General features: G+C 41.3%; 2 protein-coding genes across 5 annotated transcripts in view; one reads left to right on the forward strand and one right to left on the reverse strand.

The window, feature by feature from the left end:
• The window catches only part of LOC140198690 (src-like-adapter), a 34,314-nt gene extending 30,900 nt beyond the window's left edge, over positions 1-3,414 (forward strand). For all 4 annotated transcript variants that reach the window (XM_072259710.1, XM_072259714.1, XM_072259721.1 and 1 more), the window contains 2 exons: positions 67-190; positions 1,847-3,414. In XM_072259710.1, the coding sequence (XP_072115811.1) occupies positions 67-190; positions 1,847-2,075 (353 nt within the window). In that variant the 3' untranslated portion in view covers positions 2,076-3,414. The remainder of the gene's footprint in view (positions 1-66; positions 191-1,846) is intronic.
• Positions 1-19,455, reverse strand: part of tg (thyroglobulin) — a 360,953-nt gene that overhangs the window by 164,424 nt on the left and 177,074 nt on the right. The window contains exons 38-43 of the mRNA XM_072246581.1: positions 18,746-18,910; positions 16,704-16,820; positions 16,268-16,487; positions 10,262-10,355; positions 5,511-5,670; positions 4,380-4,576 (exon numbers count right to left, since the gene is read on the reverse strand). Of these exons, the coding sequence (XP_072102682.1) occupies positions 4,380-4,576; positions 5,511-5,670; positions 10,262-10,355; positions 16,268-16,487; positions 16,704-16,820; positions 18,746-18,910 (953 nt within the window). The remainder of the gene's footprint in view (positions 1-4,379; positions 4,577-5,510; positions 5,671-10,261; positions 10,356-16,267; positions 16,488-16,703; positions 16,821-18,745; positions 18,911-19,455) is intronic.

The following is a 19,455-nucleotide window of genomic DNA, read 5'->3' on the forward strand; positions in this document are numbered from 1 at the left end:
GCTTTAAATGATCAGTTGGAATTGCAGGCAACATAGAACTGATGAATCATCTGTCTCTCATTTCAGAGGTAGCAGATGGCTTGTGCTGTTTGCTGACCCACCCGTGTCTCGCACAGCTCAACCCTGAAAGCCCTCCTGAAGAGCCAGTTGTCCTACGTAACAGCAACTTCAGCTGGAGAAATGTCAACAGGTAACTGAACTAAAGCATTCATTAGCTCCTCTTCCGCAGAATCTCAGGAACTGCTGATTTTCAAAGACTAAACAACTTAGTGACAGGACACAAAACACTCTAGATGTTGGTATCTGGAACAGCACATAGAAGTTGGAGGAACTTAGACAGCATCTAAGGAGCAAATGGACAGTTGCCATTTTGGGTCTAACACCAGATGAAGGGTCACAGCCCAAAAAGATTTGTCAACTTCTCTCCATAGAGATTGCCTGATCCATAAAACAAATTAACTCTGGAGAATTCAACGCATTAACTCATTTGATAGGAGTTTCCCACAAGTTAAACCAAACTGGCATTGTAACTTAGATATCCCAGTTTCCATTTCAAACAATAATGTTCTACCTATAAAACTTCCAACACTATTGACCTCTATATCTTTGAAAATTTAAGATCCTGCTCTATGGCAGGGGTCATTCACCCATTCTTGATATGATATGTGACCTAGTATACAATTGCTTCCAAATTCTAATCTCTCTCATGATCTTGATCACCAATATAAATTATAAACAAGTATGGCAAATGATAAATGACACACAATATACATATTCTATACATAAGTTTAAAAGTATAAGTGCAGTGTGCAAGACAGATGAGAAGAGGCCTTACCAAAGCTGTATAGAACTATTTATAAATTCTTTCATATTCAGTTACATCCTTAAAATAAAGCTTTCATTTCAACAGTAAATTGAATTACTTCTTTGTATCAACCTTTTTTTTAAACAACATTTGTACATAAGTATCTAAACTGCATTACTTCACCATAGTTCCTACAACTATAATGAAGATGGTCTGATATGCCTTTCTCTGAAACTAATTTGATGGTCTTATTTTTTTCTTCAATGCATTCATTCTTCAATAGTTTGCCCTATGCAGGTCGTCTAGTTACACATTTCAGTAACTACTTAGCTCTATTAGTTAATGGCAAACAGGGGGGAAAAAGCCATTTAAGCTATTGTGTATTTCATGATGCCTTCCTTTCCATCACTGGCACATCATGTAGTCATTGTGGGGTAGTTTCCATTGCATTCTCTATCCATTAATGGGACACTTAACATAGACACAAAAGCAGAATTAAGCCATGTTGCCCATCAAGTCTGCTCCACCATTCAGTTACATCTGATTTACTATCATTCTCCTGTCTTCTCCCAATAATCTTTGACACCCTTACTAATCAAATACCTATCAAGCTCCACTTTTCTATACAAAATGGTCTCCAAAGTCATCTGTGGCAATGAATACCACAGATTCACCTCCCCGTGGCTAAAGAAATACACTGGTTAATAGTCATATGCCAGTAATCTGGAATACATTCAAGCCTCCTCACCTCACATTCTCTCACTAAGTCTTTTACAAGTGATCTGAAAATCTTCTGAAGAAAATAGCAACCTTTTAGACAATCTTTTTAGTCATCTCAGACATTTTATAACCCATTGCCAACAACTATCAGCAATATCTCATTGTTAACAATAACTTTCTTGAGAAATTTTACCACTAAATGTGCACAAAATAGTATTGGATAACTGATGGCTGGAAATCAATTACAGGATACATAATAATTTGAAAAAATTAGTGTCTGAAGGGGCAATAATTCTTTTTTTTCTTATGGTTCTCTGATAGAGCTGACCTGCTGAGTGACAACTTGTCAGCCAAAAATGAAACGTTCCTCAGTTATGGGCTGCGACACAGTATTGCATCATACATGAGCTTATCACAGTTTGATAACAACTCAATTGACGGTGGCAACAGCAAGAGATGGCATCAATCTATCAAATCCAATGCTCAGAACCGACACAGCTGCCTGCTTACTTCACCAATGGGAGATGTGTATGAGGATGACTTTGAATAATGTGTGCTCCTTACCTGCTTGTGAATTACTCATCCTTAAGTGAGCCACTAAGTGTTGTGCCAGAGACTTTCGTCATTCATCATCACAGTGTTGTGCACCAGGAGATGTGACTGCTCTCTATATCTTTTCACTAATTTTTACAACAGCTTATTTGCATCTTCAGGTAACTGTGTTGGTGCACAAGTGTTCACACAAAGACCTCTCCTCACGTATCCTGAGATATCTGCTTTGTAAATATGATTATTTAAGTTGCGTAACATAATACGTTTTCCATGTCAAAATCCTATTTGAGGAAGGGCATCCTGTTCAATGGAAATAATTCTGTGAAAGTTTTGAGGCAGTGTGGAATCTTGTGCCTCACCTCTAAATGCTGAATTTGACAGCTCTCTTGTGGAGTTGTGCAATATGTGATGTTTCCTGTCCTCTTCTGAAGGGGCTTATCCAAATTTTAGACTAGAAAAATCAGCTGTGGTCACATATAAACTCTAGCAAAATCTTTATATTCTTCTAACATTCTATGGGTTTATAACTTAAATTATTTAGATATTAGAAAGAATGCCCTACTGCCAAATGCTCCACTGTCAATTAGCTTGATGACACACATTCCGAGCAGGTGTCAAAAGGCCAAGTTGGACATAAGGGACCTTGTCGTACAAACGATGCAAATTTTCTCATTAATTCTTCAGACCTTTATCCATTAAGGCAACTACAAAATCAGACAAGGACATAACCGTATACATGGGAAACCCCGAGTCCAAAAAATTAATACTTTTTAAAATGTGGTCAATAAAAAAGTAAGGGGCAATGGAAGCATTACTTACACATTGGAGTCTGACCATACCATCCAAACTAGTTTCAGCTTAGATATTTAAAAGTGATTGGTTGTCGTTCTTGTGGCAGCCTACTTCATCCAGTCAGGCTCTTACTTCCCCACCCATGAGTCATGAGCACACAAGCACAAGGACCCACATCAATACTAATAAATGTCTGCACACACAAATAGATTAAGATACAGCAACAAGTATACTGATACACAATGTGCACACACTGCGTGCATTGTCCTCAGATGAACTGTAGTATCAATGTGTTTATATAATAGAATTAATGGGTTGTACTCTGCTTCCGAAAGGAAGTTCCATGGCCTGAAATTGTTTCTAGAAAAGGGGATGGCGTGCTTATCAGCAGATGATTGACAAGGTAACAAAAAGATCAATATTCTTAATTTAAATATACAAGTACTCACAAACACATGACAAAAAAGTATATTGAATTGTTGTTTATATTGCTCAATTTCTACCTTGTAATATTGTAAAATAATTAAAATTCTAACCCTTGTGAATTGGTTCTGGATTCAGAGATGTGCTAATTGACTGGAGGTTGAATGCATAACACACTATACATAAAATCATACTTCAATAGTCCTGACTACTTACAAAAGATCACTCGCTGTTGTTATAGTGGAAAGAACATCTTAAAGAAATCATTGTTTCATATTTGAATACAATCAGGGTGTACAAGATAATGAGAGGCATTGATTGTGTGAATAGTCAGAGGCTTTTTCCCCAGGGCTGAAATGGCTAGCACGAGAGGGCATAGTTTTAAGGTGCTTGGAAGTAGGTACAGAGGAGATGTCAGGGTTAAGTTTTTTTTAAAAAACACAGAGTGGTGTGTGCGTGGAATGGGCTGCTGGTGGCGATGGTGGAGGAGGAAACGATAGGGTCTTTTAAAAGACTCCTGGATGGATACGTGGAGCTTAGAAAAATAGAGGGCTATGGGTAAGCCTAGGTAGTTTTAAGGCCGGGAAATGATCGGCACAGCATTGTGGGCCACAGGGCCTGTATTGTGTTGTAGGTTTTCTATGTTCCTATTTAACCACCTTCTCTTGGAAAAATATCACAATATTGCCTGGAAGTCAGTATTTCTCTAGATTCAAATCCATGATTCTTTTAGAGTGATGCTTTTGCCAGCAACTGTATTAAATACCCATCTTTAAATGCATTTCAGGGGATAATTCTCTAGTATTTTCACTTTGATGCTTGATTTATAGTTTCATATACATGAAAGATCATTTTCTGAGATCCCCTTTGACAACACATCCAACAAAGGAAAAACAAGAGCAGTTCCAGCAATCTTGCAGCCTTGATGATTTCCACCTTTGATTCTGCAGAAGAGGCTTTGTGTGACAAACCATCTTAAACAAAAAAACCTCATGGAAGTAACTATTTTGTTACAAAAATCAAGAATTCCATTTAAGCAGAAGATTATTCCAACCTTTCTCAAGACCCCAATAAAATGATCTCTTACCAGAAGCAAAGCTCGTTGGAAAAGTTTGCTGCCAGTCACTGCAATAAGGTTCATGCTGGTGATATCAGCATTACTCCGGTCCCCAGCAATCGTGACACTTGATGGAGATCCACCAAAGTAACCAATGTTCCTCCGCAGCCACTGCAATGCAGCCATCTGATCCAAAAGGCCCCAATTACCAGCGATTGCATCACTACCTGCATTCATGAAAATCATTTTAATTTTTACTTCCCCAGTTCTCTCTCAACATTTCTCTTCTAAAGCTGCAGCAAAGAAGAGGGGAAACTGTTTATTGATACTAGTGGCACTGTTGCACAGTACCTCACTCCGTAAATTTGCTTTTATCTGTGTGCAGGTGTGTGTGTGTCTGCACGCGTGTGTGTATACATGTACGCGCACGCGCACATCAGGTGAGGAGAGTGCACTTATGTAGCAGTTTGTCAGATGAGAATGCCCCAAGATCCATCTCTATGCTGTTATGGCCATTGCCCTCAGCTGAAGCTCAAACCCATACTTAAATATGTGGAAGAGGATCAGATTTCGGTCAGATGAGTTTGGCTCAAAAGCTTGTATGGGTGCTACAGTAGGGAAGACCCCTAAACACCCACCAGAACATCCAGCAAGTTGGATTCTCATTGGGCTTTGTATATAACCCCAATGTCCTTGATAATATAGATGAACTCCCACACTCACACAGAGTAATTGCGGCTGCAAAGCAATTAGCTCTGAGAACCCTGCAGATACTTATCTTCTCCTCAATTTAAAGCTTAGCACTTTGAGCTAAAACTGTTAGTCAGAATATGCAGATCTGACCCTGAGATAGCTTTGGCAGAATGAACCCTTCTGTATTGAAATGTTTGTCGTTGGTGCAGTACCATTGTGACATATAAAGAATTAAAGTGTTAAGAGAGTTCAATTTTCAATTAGAAAAGACTTCTAGCCATGTATTTCATATAACTCTATTTTGAAAATTGCACTGTCATGTCCTTCCATCTGGACTCCCAATGCATACTATTAAGGTACATGGAGGTCTGCACCTATAAACCCACACAGCAATGTTTTCAGCAAAAAAAAAGTGCCACTTTACTTCTCCACTCAGGGGTGTAAAACAGCTAGGCCAGAATGGCTTACCATCACTTAAGAATCCAAAGACTCCAACCCTGTAGTTTGCTGTCACAATGACAATGTTTCCAGCCGATGCAAGGTATGATCCATCGATGTTGCTTTGTCTCCCATCTTCGTAATCTGCTGCACTGTTGTGGAAGAAGATCAAGACCGGGATATTCCCCACCTGTCACACAAACAATATCAGGGTTATGACGTTGACAAGTGTTGCTGGGCTCTTCAGCAACATGCGGACAACCTTTCCTGAGGATCAGAGTGATTTAGCCACCTACTCAAATAATTGGGTGTGAACATGAGGGCTGGAAGTTTAAAGGTCCTTTGGTCAACAAACAGCTGACAAATCATCACAAGAGATTTATCCCATACAGAATGCATTGTATTATGTATAGATACATTGTATCTATACAGGGGTGCATGTTGCCACAGGAGAAGAGAGAGGCCCGAAGAAAACACAGGAGTTAACCAGATGAAACTTAATTAAGGATGTGATCAGGGCGATTGTGAGAGATGATATAAGATTTACGGAGCAGAATGTTGAGTCATTTGGGTAGAGATTAGGAATAGTAGAGGGGAAAAAAAAATCACTGGTGCAAGTTGTCTATAGGCCACATAATAAAAAATATTGCAGTGGCAGAGGGGATTAACCAAGAAATAACGGAGGCTTGCAAGAACAGAACAGCAGTTGTCATGGGGAATTTTAATTTCCACATAGAATGGGTGAATCAGGTTGGTCAAGGAAGTCTTGAGGAGGACTTCATAGAATGCATCTGTGATGGTTTTCTTGAGCAGCATGCTAGTGAACCTACAAGGGAAAATGTTATCTTAGATCTAGTCCTGTGCAATGAGACAGGCAAGATTAACGATCTTGTAGTCAGGGATCCTCTTGGAAAGAGTGATCAAACTGTGATTGAATTTCGCATACAGATGGTGGATGAAACAGTTAGATCTAAAACTAGTGATTATTCTTGAACAAGGGAGACTACAATGGGATGAGGGTGGAGTTGGCTAATGTGCATTGGGAACACAGACTATTTGGTAGGACAGTTGAGGAACGGTGGAATACTTTCAAAGAGATTTTTCACAGTGCTCAACAAAAGTATATTCCAGTCAAAAGTAAGGACAGTAAGTGTGGGGAGAGCCAACCTTGGATAGCTAAGGAAATAAAAGATAGTATCAGATTAAAAGCTCATGTGTACAAAGTCACAAAGAGTAGTGGGAGACTGGAGGATTGGGAAAACTTTAAAAAGCAACAAAGAACAACTAAACAAAAAGTAAGGAAAGGGAAGATAGAGTATGAAAGTAAATTAGCACAAAATATAAAAACAGATAGCAAAAGCTTTTATAAATATATAAAGCGGAAGAGGGTGGCTAAAGTCAACGTAGATCCCTTGGAAGACAATAAGGGGAAATTGATATTGGATGATAAGGAAATGGCTGAGGCATTGAACGACTATTTTGTGTCGGTCTTCACGGTGGAGGACACGTCTAATATGCCAAAGAATGATATTATAGACAAAATGGGAGGTGAGGACAGAGATAAAATCACTGTCACTAAAGAGATAGTGATGAGCAAACTACAGGACCCGAAGGTAGATCAGTCCCATGGTCTGATGGGATGCATCCCAGGGTACTGAGGGAATTGGCGGAGGTTACAGTAGACGCATCGGTAATCATTTACCAAAACTCACTAGACTCTGGGCAGGTCCCGGTGGATTGGAAGACAGCAAAAGTCATGCCATTTTTTTAAAAAAAGGATGTAGGTGAAAGATGGGCAACAATAGACCAGTTAGCTTAACATCTGTAGTTGGGAAAATGCTTGAAGCTGTCATTAAGGAAGAAATAGCAAAACATTTAGAAAGGAGTGGTTCCATTAGACAGACACAGCATGGATTCGGAAAGGGCAGGTCCTATTTGACAAACTTACTGGAGTTCTTTGAGGACATAATGAGTGCAGTGGATAGAAGGGAACAGGTGGATATCGTATACTTGGATTTCCAGAGGGCGTTCGATAAGGTGCCGCACAAGAGACTTATAAATAAGATACGGATGCATGGAGTCAGAGGAAGTGTATTGGCATGGATAGTGGATTGGAAACTTACAACAGAAGGCAGAGAGTTAGTATAAATGGGTGTTTCTCCGGTTGGCAATCTGTGGTGAGTGGGGTGCCGCAGGGGTCGGTTCTGGGCCCACAGCTGTTTACCATGTACATTGATGATTTGAAAGAGCGGACTGAGTGTAGCGTAGCAAAATTTGCTGATGACACTAAACTGAGTGGAAAAGCAAATTGTACAGAGGATGTGGAGAGTCTGCAGACGGATATACGTTTGTGGATAGGTTAAGTGAGTGGGCCAAGGTCTGGCAGATAGAATACAACGTTGGTAAATGCAAGATCATCCACTTTGGAAGGAATAATAGAAAAGCAGATTATTATTTAAATGGTGAAAAATTGCAGCATGCTGTTGTGCAGAGGGACTTGGGAGCACTTGTTCATGAATGGCAAAATGTTGGCTTGCAAGTACAACAGGTTATTAAGGCAAATGGAACATTGGCCTTTGTTGCTGCAGGGATTGAATTCAAGAGCAGGGAGGTCATGCTGCAACTATACAGGGTACTGGTGAGGCCACACCTGGAGTACTGTGCGCAGTTCTGGCCTCCATACTCGAAGAAGGATATACTGGCTTTGGAGGCAGTGCAGAGGAAGTTCACCAGGTTGATTCCAGGGATGAAGGGGTTAACCTATGAGGAACGATTGAGTCGCCTGGGACACTACTCTCTGGAATTCAGAAGAATGAGAGGGGATCTTATAGAAACATACAAAATTTTGAAAGGGATAGATAAAATAGAATTAGAAAAGCTGTTTCCATTGGTAGGTGAGACTACAACCAGGGGACAATGCCTCAAGATTCAGGGGAGAAGGTTTAGGACAGAGATGAGGAGAAACTGGTTTTTCCCTCAGAGAGTGGTGAGTCTGTGGAATTCTCTGCCCAGGGAAACAGTTGAGGCTGCTTCACTAAATATATTTAAGATACAGTTAGATAGATTTTTATATAGCAAGGGAATTAAGGGTTATGGGGAAAAGTCAGCTAGGTGAAGCTGAGTTTACAGATTGATCAGCCATGATCTTATTGAACGGTGGGGCAGGCTTGATGGGCCGGATGGCCTACTCCTGCTCCTATTTCTTAAGTTCTTATGAAACTGCTGAGTCTATGAGATGTTCATATTGATTCAACTAATGGGGCTGACCTGTTCTTCACCTATATTATCAAGGACACTGGGGTTATATACGAAGACAAATGAAAATTCAACTTGCTGGGTGTCCTGGTGGGTGTTTAGGGTCTTCCATGATGCAGCTTCCATAAGAGCTTTTGACCCAAAACCTCTACTGCAAGTTCAAGTTCAGGTTTAATTGTCATCCAACCATACATGAATTTCCATAAATACAGCCAAAGGAAACAGTGTTGTTCTTAAGTCCCTTACAGTGGCCTCCAAATCAATTCATCTCTATGGCTGGGTCGCTACTTTCAGTCATTTTTGATAAACTGTTTTAACCATTGCATTGATCTTTTGAAAGGCCAGATTAGTTCCAAAAAGACAAATGTTCAACAGAGAAATAGGAAGAGGATGGAATAGAACTGATATTTGACAACTCTGGTTAAAAACTTACAAGAAAAATAGTCATTTTGCTTAAGGCCATTTCGTAACTATGGCAGGAAGCGGAAAACCATGGAGTTTTAGGAAAGATGGGCATAGATTGGTAAAGAGATTTGATATACCTGTAAACCTAGGTTGTGACTTTATATTGGAAAGTGAAAAAATCAGTTGAATTCCATTTCTGACCACTGGAGATTATATCATCTGTTGAACGTAAAAGACAAAAAGATCTCCCTGATTTACATCCACTATGTCATAATTTATGTTCTTGCAGATTCCAGTGTATGCTGATGGGAAAACAATGGCTACAGAATTCTTTAGTTTATCAACATTCAATTTACAATTTTTTTTTGCTATAATGCCGTCTATTCCCTGGTGAACATCTTCAATTCAAAGAATTTCTTCACACAGAACTTCACTATCACTTCAGTGTTCATGCATTAGAATTACTTCAATCTTCATGCAAAGACCAGAGTAGATACATGATGCATTTTGCCAGAAAATTAGAAAATTTCACAAAGTTTTTTTTCCAGGAATGCTTTGAGGAATTGAAAAATTGAGTAATTGCTTTACAGCTTAATTTTCCTTTTCCTTTTGTGGAATTGTCTGTTTTCTGCTCCTCGCCATTCTCTGCTGACACTGCTGAAAAATATCAGTTCAAGCCAGTATTGTTCTATCCTCATTCAAATGACTCCTAACTAACTGATTTTAACTTCATCTCCAGCAGCCTGGCAAGTCATTTGGTATATTACCAATTCCAAAGAGCCAATAGTTCAAGAAGGTAATCCTCCACCATCTTTTGAGGACAAATGGGAAAGGGTAGTAAGTTTTGGCTTTGTCAGCTATGACCACAGTCCACGGAAAAAAAAATGTGCTTCTCTGCTTCTGAGAATAAGAATAAATGGTCTGTTTTTCAACATCTATACTTACTATCGAACAAGCTAAAACTCTTTACCAACTAGTATCTACCTACCCAGGAAAGAAGAATTTGTTTTAGTGCATGGTCTTAACACTTGCTGAAACAACTGAAATTTATAATTTTGTGCACAAACCCACCATGAAATGACACAGCAACCCCTTTGTATAGCCAGATTATCAATACTTACAGTGCTTTTTGGTACAAAAATGTTCAGATAGAGGCAGTCTTCATCCACAGTGGAGTAAACTGCCTTTGCATTCCCTGGCTGCAGGCAACTGGGCCTGAAACAAAAGAGGAATGAATATTGTCTCTTATTAGAAATGTTTTGGAGCTAATTTTAACTTTAGATCAGTGTAAAAATAATCAATGTTTAATTGGCTTCCTGTTGTACAATTGCCTGATTTTCCATTTGCCTTGGCTTGTTTTTTTTCACATTGTGTTGAATATACCTATTGTCTAGTAAGTAGCCAGACAAATGTCTAACGGAGACACATGAAACTGCAGGTGCTGGAATCTGAAGCAAAAACAAAATAACACAAGAGATGGAAGAACTAAATGGGTCAGGCAGCATCTGTGGAGGGAAATGGACAGTCAACGTTTTCGGTTGAGACACTTCATCTGGACTGAAAGATAGAGAGGAAATAGCCAGCATATGAAAGTTGAAGGAAAAGGGTCATATGCACAAACTGGCAAAAAATAGGGCTAGTTCAGATACCCTTTTCCACTTTCTTGATCTTTCTGGCTCCATGTCAAGAGCCATACTATTCACCAACATCTACTACAAAACCCATTGACTCCCAGACTACCTAGATTACACCTCCTCTTACTCAATCACATTTAAGGATAACATCCTATTTTATCAGTTCCTCCATTCCCACTGCATTTGTTCTTGAGATGAAACATAGAAACTTAGAAAACATACAGCACAATACAGGCCCTTCGGCCCACAAAGCTGTGCCGAACATGTCCCTACCTTAGAACTACCTAGGCTTCACCCATAGCCCTCTATTTTTCTAAGTTCCATGTAGCCATCCAGGAGTCTTCAAAAAGAATCGATCGTTTCCTCCTTCACCACCGCCACTGGCAGCCCATTCCACACACTTACCACTCTGTGCATAAAAAACTTACCCCTGACATCTCCTCTGTACCTACTTCCAAGCACCTTAAATTCCAAGCCCTCTTGTGCTAGCCAATTCAGCCCTGGGGAAAAGCCTCTGACTATCCACATGATCAATGCCTCTCATTATCTTGCACACCTCTATCAAGTCACCTCTAATCCTTCATTGCTCCAAGGAGAAAAGGTCAAGTTCACTCAACCTGTTCTCATAAGGCATGCTCCCCAATCCGGGCAACATCCTTGTAAATCTCCTCTGTACCCCTTCACTTGTTTCCACATCCTTCCTATAATGAGGGGACCAGAATGGAGCACAGTACTCCAAGTGAGGTCTGACCTAGGTCGTATATAGCTGCAACATTACCTCTCGGTTCTTAAAGTCAATCCCACGATTGATTAAGGCTAATGCACTGTATTCTTTCTTAACCACAGAGTAAACCTACACAGCAGCTTTGAGTGTCCTATGGACTCGGACCCCAAGATCCCTCTGATCTTCCAAACTGCCAAGGATCTTGCCATTAATACTATTTTCTGCCATCATATTTGACCTACCAAAATGAACCACCTCACACTTATCTGGGTTGAACTCCATCTGCCATTTCTCAGCCCAGTTTTGCATCTTATCAATGTCCCGTTGTAACCTCTGACAGCCCTCCACACTACCCAAACTTTGTGTCATCAGCAAATTTACTAACCCATCCCTCCACTTCCTCATCCAGGTCATTTATAAAATTCACAAAGAGTAGGAGTCCCAGACAGATCTCTGAGGCACACCACTGGTCACCAGCCTCTATGCAGAATATGACCCATCTACAACCACTCTGCCTTTTGTGGGCAAGCCAGTTCTGGATACACAAAGCAATGCCCCCTTGGATCCCATGCCTCCTTACTTTCTCAAGAAGCCTTGCATGGGGTACCTTATCAAATGCCTTGCTAAAATCCATATGCACTACATCTACGGCTCTACCTTCATCAATGTGCTTAGTCACATTCTCAAAAAATTCAATCAGGCTCATAAGGCACAACCTGCCTTTGACAAAGCCATGTTGACTATTCCTAATCATATTATGCCTCTCCAAATGTTCATAAACCCTGCCTCTCAGAAGCTTCTCCATCAATTTACCAACCACTGAAGTAAGATTCACTGGACTATAATTTCCTGGGTTATCTCTTCTTCCTTTCTTGAATAAGGGAGCAACATCTCCAACCTTCTGGAACCTCTCCTGTCCTCATTGATGATGCAAAGATCATTGCCAGAGGCTCTACAATCTCCTCCCTCGCTTCCCACAGTAGCCTAGGGTACATCCTGTCTGGTCCCAGTGACTTATCCAACTTGATGCTTTCCAAAAGCTCCAATACATCCTCTTTCTTAATATCTACATTCTCAAGCTTTTCAGTCCACTGCAAGTCATCCCTACAATCACCAAGATCCTTTTCCTGTAGTGAATACTGAAGCCAAGTATTCATTAAGTACCTCCACTATTTCCTCCTGTTCCATACACACTTTTCCACTGTCACACTCGACTGGTCCTATTCTCTCAGGTCTTATCCTCCTGCTTTTCGCACATTTGTAGAATGTCTTGGGGTTTTCCTTAATCCTGTTCACCAAGGCCTTCTCATGGCCCATCCTGGCTTTCCTAATTTCATTCTCAAGCTCCTTCCTGCTAGCCTTGTAATCTTCTAGATTCCTACCATTACCTATGTAAGCTCTTTTCTTCTTGACTAGATTTACAACAGCCTTTGTGCACCATGGATCTTGTACCCTACCGTCCTTTCCCTGTCTCATTGAAACGTACCTTCTCAGAACCCCATGCAAATATCCCCTGAACATTTGCCACATTTCTTCGCTATGTTTCCCTAAGAACACCAGTTTCCAATTTATGCTTCCAAGTTCCTGCCTGATAGCCTCATAGTTCCCTTTACCAAAATTAAACGTTTTCCTAACTTGTCTGTTCCTATCTCTCTCCAATGCTATGGTAAAGGAGATAGAATTGTGATCACTATCTCCAAAATTCTCTCCCACTGAGAGACTGGACACCTGACCAGGTTCATTTCCCAATACCAGATCAGGTAGTCTCTCCTCTTGTAGGCTTATCTACATATTGTGTCAATAAACCTTCCTGAAGACACCTAACAAACTCCACCCCATCTAAACCCCTCACTCTAGGTAGATGCCAATCAATATTTGGGTAATTAAAATCTCCCACCACAACAACCCTGTTATTATTACTCCTTTCCAGAATCTGTCTCCCTATCTGCTCCTTGATGTCCCTATTACTATTGGGTGGTCTATAAAAAACACCCAGAAGAGTTATTGACCCCTTCCTATTCCTGACTTCCACCCGCAGAGACTCCGTAGACAACCCCTCCATGACTTCTTCTTGCTTTTCTACAGCCATGACACTTTCTCTGAACAACAGTGCCACGCCCTCTCCTCTTTTGCCTCCCTCCCTGTCTTTTCTGAAACATCTAATGCCTGGCAGTTGAAGTAGCCATTCCTGCCCCTGCACCGTCCAAGTCTCGGTAATGGCCACAACATCATAGCTCCAACTGCTGCTCCATGATCTAAGCTCATTCGTTTTATTCATGATACTCCTCGCATTAAAATAGACACATCTCAAATCATCAGACTGAGTGCATCCCTTCTCTATCACCTGCCTATCCTCCCTTTCGCACTGTCTCCAAACTCTCTCTATTTGTGAGCCAACCTCCTCCCTTTTCCTACCTGTGTAATTAGTACCAATATGTACCACGACCTCTGGCTGTTCTCCTTCCCACTTCAAGATATTGTGGACGCGATCAGAAACATCCCGGACCCTGGCACCAGGGGAGGCAAACAATTCCGTGTTTCTTTCCTGCATCCACAGAATTGCCTTTCTGACCCCCTAACTATAGAGTCCCCTATCACTGCTGCCATCCTCATCCTCTTCCTTTCCCTACCCATCTGAGCCACAGGGCCAGACTCTATGCCAGAGGCATGACCACTGTTACTTCCCCCAGGTAGGCCATCCCCCCCAACAGTACTCAAGCAGGAATACTCATTGTTAAGGGGGACAGCACTCAGGTACTCTCTAGTACCTGCTTCTTGCCCGTTCCTCTCCTGACTGTTACCCATTTTTCTGTCTCCTGTGGTCCCGGGGTGACTATCTGCTTATAGCTCCTCTCTATCACCTCCTCACTCTCCCTGACCAGACGAAGGTCATCGAGCTACAGCACCAGTTCCCTAACGTGGTCTCTAAGGAGCTGCAGCTTGACACACCGGGTGCAGATGTGGTCATCCAGGAGGCTGGGAGACTTCAGTACTTCCCACATCTGACACCGAGCACAGAAAACCAGCCTCACACACATACTCTGTCTTTATTTTAAACATATAACCTACTAGGCCACAATATTTATCGCCGAAGCCCCGTTGGGCCAAAGTCTTCCTACTGTCTCCCACTACTCCAATGCCCGCTCCTCCGGCGCCCACTCTGTAAATCTGTCTTCCTTTTAAACTCTTGCCATTGTTCTCACTGGCCAACCTCCACACCGCTTGCGCAGTTGTGCTGCGTTCAAACTGCTGAAGAATTTTCAAAAAGCGGGCCCTCCCTCTCGCCTGTTGTTACTGATAGAGTCCTCAACTGTATCTTCTCTACTCCCCTGCACTTCTGCTCTTACTCCATCTCCCAAGACAGAATAGGGATAGAAATGCCCTGGTCCTTGCCTATCATGCCACCAGACTACGCATCCAACACATCATTCATTGCAACGTCCACCAGTTCCAATGTGATCCCTCCACCAGCCAAATCTTCCCTTCCCAGCCCCTTCTACTTTGTCAGCCCTCATCCCATCCCAGCCATCGCTCCCCATCCCTAGACATTTTACCCTGTAACTGTAGGAGTGTAAAACTGTCCCTATACCTCCTCCCTCACTAGTATCCAGAGCCCTAAACAGCCTTTCCAAGTAAAGCAAGGAATGGCATGCAAATCAATTGGCTTGGTTATTCCATCCAGTACTCCTGACATGGCCTCCTCTATTTTGATGAGACCCAGCACAAACTGGCTGACTACTTTGCTGAACATCTGCGCTTCAACTGCATGGCCATATGGAGTTCCATGTTGCTAGCAATTTAATTCTTCTCCCTGTTCCCACACCAGCCCGTCTATTCTCAAGTTCCTCCACTGCCAGGGTAAAGTGGGAGGAATGACAGTTCATATTCTGCCTAGGTAATCTATGGTATGACCGCAGGAACAAGAAATTCAGCTTTCAGTAAACCTCCTCTAACCCTCTTTTCAGTTGTCATGATCAAATCAGTATCCTGACACCCACTCTGGTCCCACCAGTATGTCCCTTTCCCATCCTGCACTCACTGCACTGCCAATCACCAAAACACTAATCCCACTGGTTCTCCTCCTTCAATGTACCTGTCTGTCTTCCCCTTCATTCCATGTTCCATCTTCCTCTCCTATCAGATACTGTTATTTTCAGCCCTTTGTCATTCCCACATATAACTTTGCAGTTTTTGTCACTAGTTCCACTCTTTCTTCTCCATCTACCTACCACCATTCCTCACAGGACCACCTATTGCTTTGTAGTTCTTCTCCACCTCTTCCCTTCACCTTTTTATGTTGAAAGGTCTTGACCTGAAACATTGAATGTCTATTTCCCTCCATAGATCTGCCTGAATGATTGAGTTACTCCAGAAAATTGTTTTGTTTTTTTTTTTTTGCAGACAAATGTCTGAACCCAGTATTGATACATTTTGATAGACTTCTCTGGTAATTTATCACATTACTCTTTGCATATAACAAATTGACCTTTTCTCTTTCCTTCACTTAATATTTAACTGTTCAACGAGTTGTCTGGCTCATTTTTTTCCCAAACTTCAACATTTCAAATTTATAATTTTCCAGAGAAGCTCAGCATTTTGTATCTATTCCTCATATTCAGCTAACTGCCTCTCAAGGGCAATATTACCCTTTAGAAGATTAATCGTCAGAACTAGACTAAGTTCAAGCAATATATTGCTGCCAGCTGTATTGTTGATAAAGTAATGTTCAATCCACAAATGAAATAACCAACAGGTAAGGCTTTGCTCACCTGTAGAAAGTTGCATTCCATTGTCCTGTCCAGTTAAAGGATGCTGGAGCCTTAAATCGGCCTTCGCCAGTGGGCGGAGCTGCATATGGAACACCCAGGAAACGATTTACAGCTTTCCATTCCACACCAACACGGGTATCTTGAGATTCTCCAAACAGAATTCCATGACCAGGAATTAATATAGAGGTCAGCTGCGGCTGGGTTTCTAATAACAAAGGATCTGAATTGACAAGAAATAATTATCTGTCAGTACAGGTGAAAATGTGTGATAGGAAATAGAACTGACTAGCAGTAAGAGCATAACTTTCACAGAACATTTGAGAGAGGAATGCTCATACCATATCTGTATTACCATACAGGTAATTCCTGTATGGGTTCTCATTAATGGTCAGCAATAGCTTGCCGGAATTCTCATGGAATTTGTTTATTCACTCACCAGTACAGGCATGAATGTCAGGACAGCAATCTGCATAATCCTCACACTTTAAGTTACACTGACAGGCCTCTTCAGGTTGATAGTTCCCACAGCGACCTGCACATGACCCTCCTAAAGCTGGGAAAAAAACCAAACAATATTTAACTTGCTCAAAAAGTAGCACTGGACATGTGGCCACCTATTGTGCTTATATTTTATCACAGCTCAGCATTCTATGGTTTTTAGTGGGGTTGCCTTTCACTAAAATAACCAGACAAGTTGTCTAAAAACAAACTACTACAGCTGATTCAAAGCTGAAATAGAAACTGAAAATTCCTGAGATATTGAGCAAATCAGGCAGTATCTGCCGCGAAGAGGGAAAGTAAGTCTTTGGCTTCGGCCAATGACCTTTCCTCAGAATTGGAAATTTGAGAAAACAAACAAATTTTAAGGACAAGAGAAAAGAAAGGGTATGTCTGTGCTAAGGTGAAGTGAAAGGGAATCTTGGGGGCACAAATACTGTTGGTCCCATCTAAGGGAGGGTGATGAACGTTAATCATAGTGCTCTGTATGGAGGAGCAGAAGTGAAATGAATGAGGACATCAGGAGACAAAATAAACAAACTGCTGGAACTGTGGGATTCTGAACACAGACGCTGCTGGAAATTTGAAATGAAAGAAAATGTTGAAAATGCCCAGCTGGACAGTAATTACTGTGGACAGAAAACATTACAGTTGACAACCTTACATCAGAACTGCCCAGTTCCTGGGCAGTTATAAAAGCAAATTCTGAAATTGTGGAATTCAACATTGTGGCCTGAGGCCCAGAATGTCTCTTTAAGGAAGATACACTTCTAGTCCTTGAATTTATATTGCACTTACTGCAGAAGGTCAAAGATCGGGACATCAGAGTGGGAGAGGAATGGAGATTTAAAAGGTACAAACAGCTGGAAGCTCAGGATTAACCTTATGGTCCATTTGGGAGTCTTCTGTAAAGAAGTCACCTAACCTGTGCTTACTTTCTCCCATGTAGAAGAGATCATGCAGTGAACACTGAATCCAGTACACCACATTGGAAGAAATTCAGGTAAGTTGTCATCTTACTTGGAACGACTGCTTGGATCATAGGAAGGGAAATGGTAAAAGGGCAAGTGATATATTACCTGCAGGTACATGTAAAGGTGCAAGGGGAGTGTGTACTAGTGGACATGAAAGAGTGAACAAGGGAGTTGCAGAGGAGATAGACCTTGCCCAACCCTCAACAGAGAGGGAAGTCGAGGCTGGTGATTGTATGTGATCAAAAGCGGCAGAAATTCCAGAAGATTATATCTTGAATGTGAATGCTGTTAGGGTCGATGTTGAGGACAAGGGGAACCCAATCCTTGCAGGGAGAGGAAGGAGAGCAATGGAGAGCAACTGAGAGCAGAAGTTCAAGAAATGGGCCAGATCTGGCTGAGAGATCCATAAGCTTTGGTAGAAGGAAGCCAGAGTTAAGGGAAAAAGGAGACATTTCATAAGCACCAGTGAAATCAGAACAAGATCTGGATAGAACTGGAGAAATGGAAGAATCCTTACAATATAGTGGGAGAAAGTGTAGTCAGACAAGCAGTTCTCATTTCTGATTGGCAGCTCCCCTTCTCATATTTTGTTACCAACACTGATTCCTCACCACTGTAATTACTCTGCACATTGCTAGCGTGCCATTCAGATCAGGAGAGACTGCCAAACCTTAACCTAAGGTTGCACTAGTTATTTGCAGAAAACAATCATGATAAGAGCGTAACAGTTATCTTCAGCATCAGTATACTATGAAAAAAACACAACTATTTTTAACCAAGAACTAATCACTTGCTATTAAAGACTGCCTGGGTGTCAAAACATGCAGTCTGAGCTTATTTTTGATAAGTGATCAATTTGCATGTTCCAGTTAGTTGTTTACATCAATGACATTGTACACAGTATGAGTATGCACATGCCTGGAAGGAAGATATATGCATCTTGGGTTAGGGAAATATATAAAATAATTACACAGCACCAAACCTCAAGAACTTTGCTCATACTCACATTTCCTGTGATAGACCACATCTGCAGCTTCCTTAAGCAGTGTTCGACAGTGATGGCCTTGTAATCTGAGTTGACAGCTGTGTGTGTCAGGATAAAAGATACATCTGATCCCTGATGACTGACGATGAAGAGAAACTGAGGCACAAGTGCGATTGGAGGCACAAGCTGTATGAGAAAGAAGCATAAACAGGTGCCCAATTAATATGCCCCCTTCATGGAAATAGTAATTGGGGCTTCTACACCTGCTAGAGCATCACTGAGCAAATCAACAAGGTGGCAAATCATCTGCACTTGCATGAAAACTGAAATTACTCATTTTGGTTAGTAATATAAGAATCAAAGTAGCCTAAATAATTAGTAGATAACAATGGTAGGCAAAAAAATATCATTCTCTCTGGACCAGAATAACATCAGAATAATTTAACTATTTCCAAGGTCAAGTCACACCATTTCAGGAACATCATAAACACAGGAGTGGAATTAGGCCATCTGCTTCGCCATTCAATCATGGCTGATCCATTTTTCCCCCTCCTCAGCCCCACTCCCCGGCCTTCTCCCCATAACCTTTGATGTCATGTCCAATCAAGAATCTATCAATCTCTGCTAAATACACCTAACAATCTGCCCTCCACAGCTACCTGTGGTAACAAATTCCACAAATTCACCACCCTCTGGCTAAAGAAATTTCTCTTTAAATGGATGCCCCACCA

The sequence above is a fragment of the Mobula birostris genome, chromosome 1 (assembly GCF_030028105.1).
Source record: "Mobula birostris isolate sMobBir1 chromosome 1, sMobBir1.hap1, whole genome shotgun sequence".
Classification (NCBI taxonomy): domain Eukaryota; kingdom Metazoa; phylum Chordata; class Chondrichthyes; order Myliobatiformes; family Myliobatidae; genus Mobula; species Mobula birostris.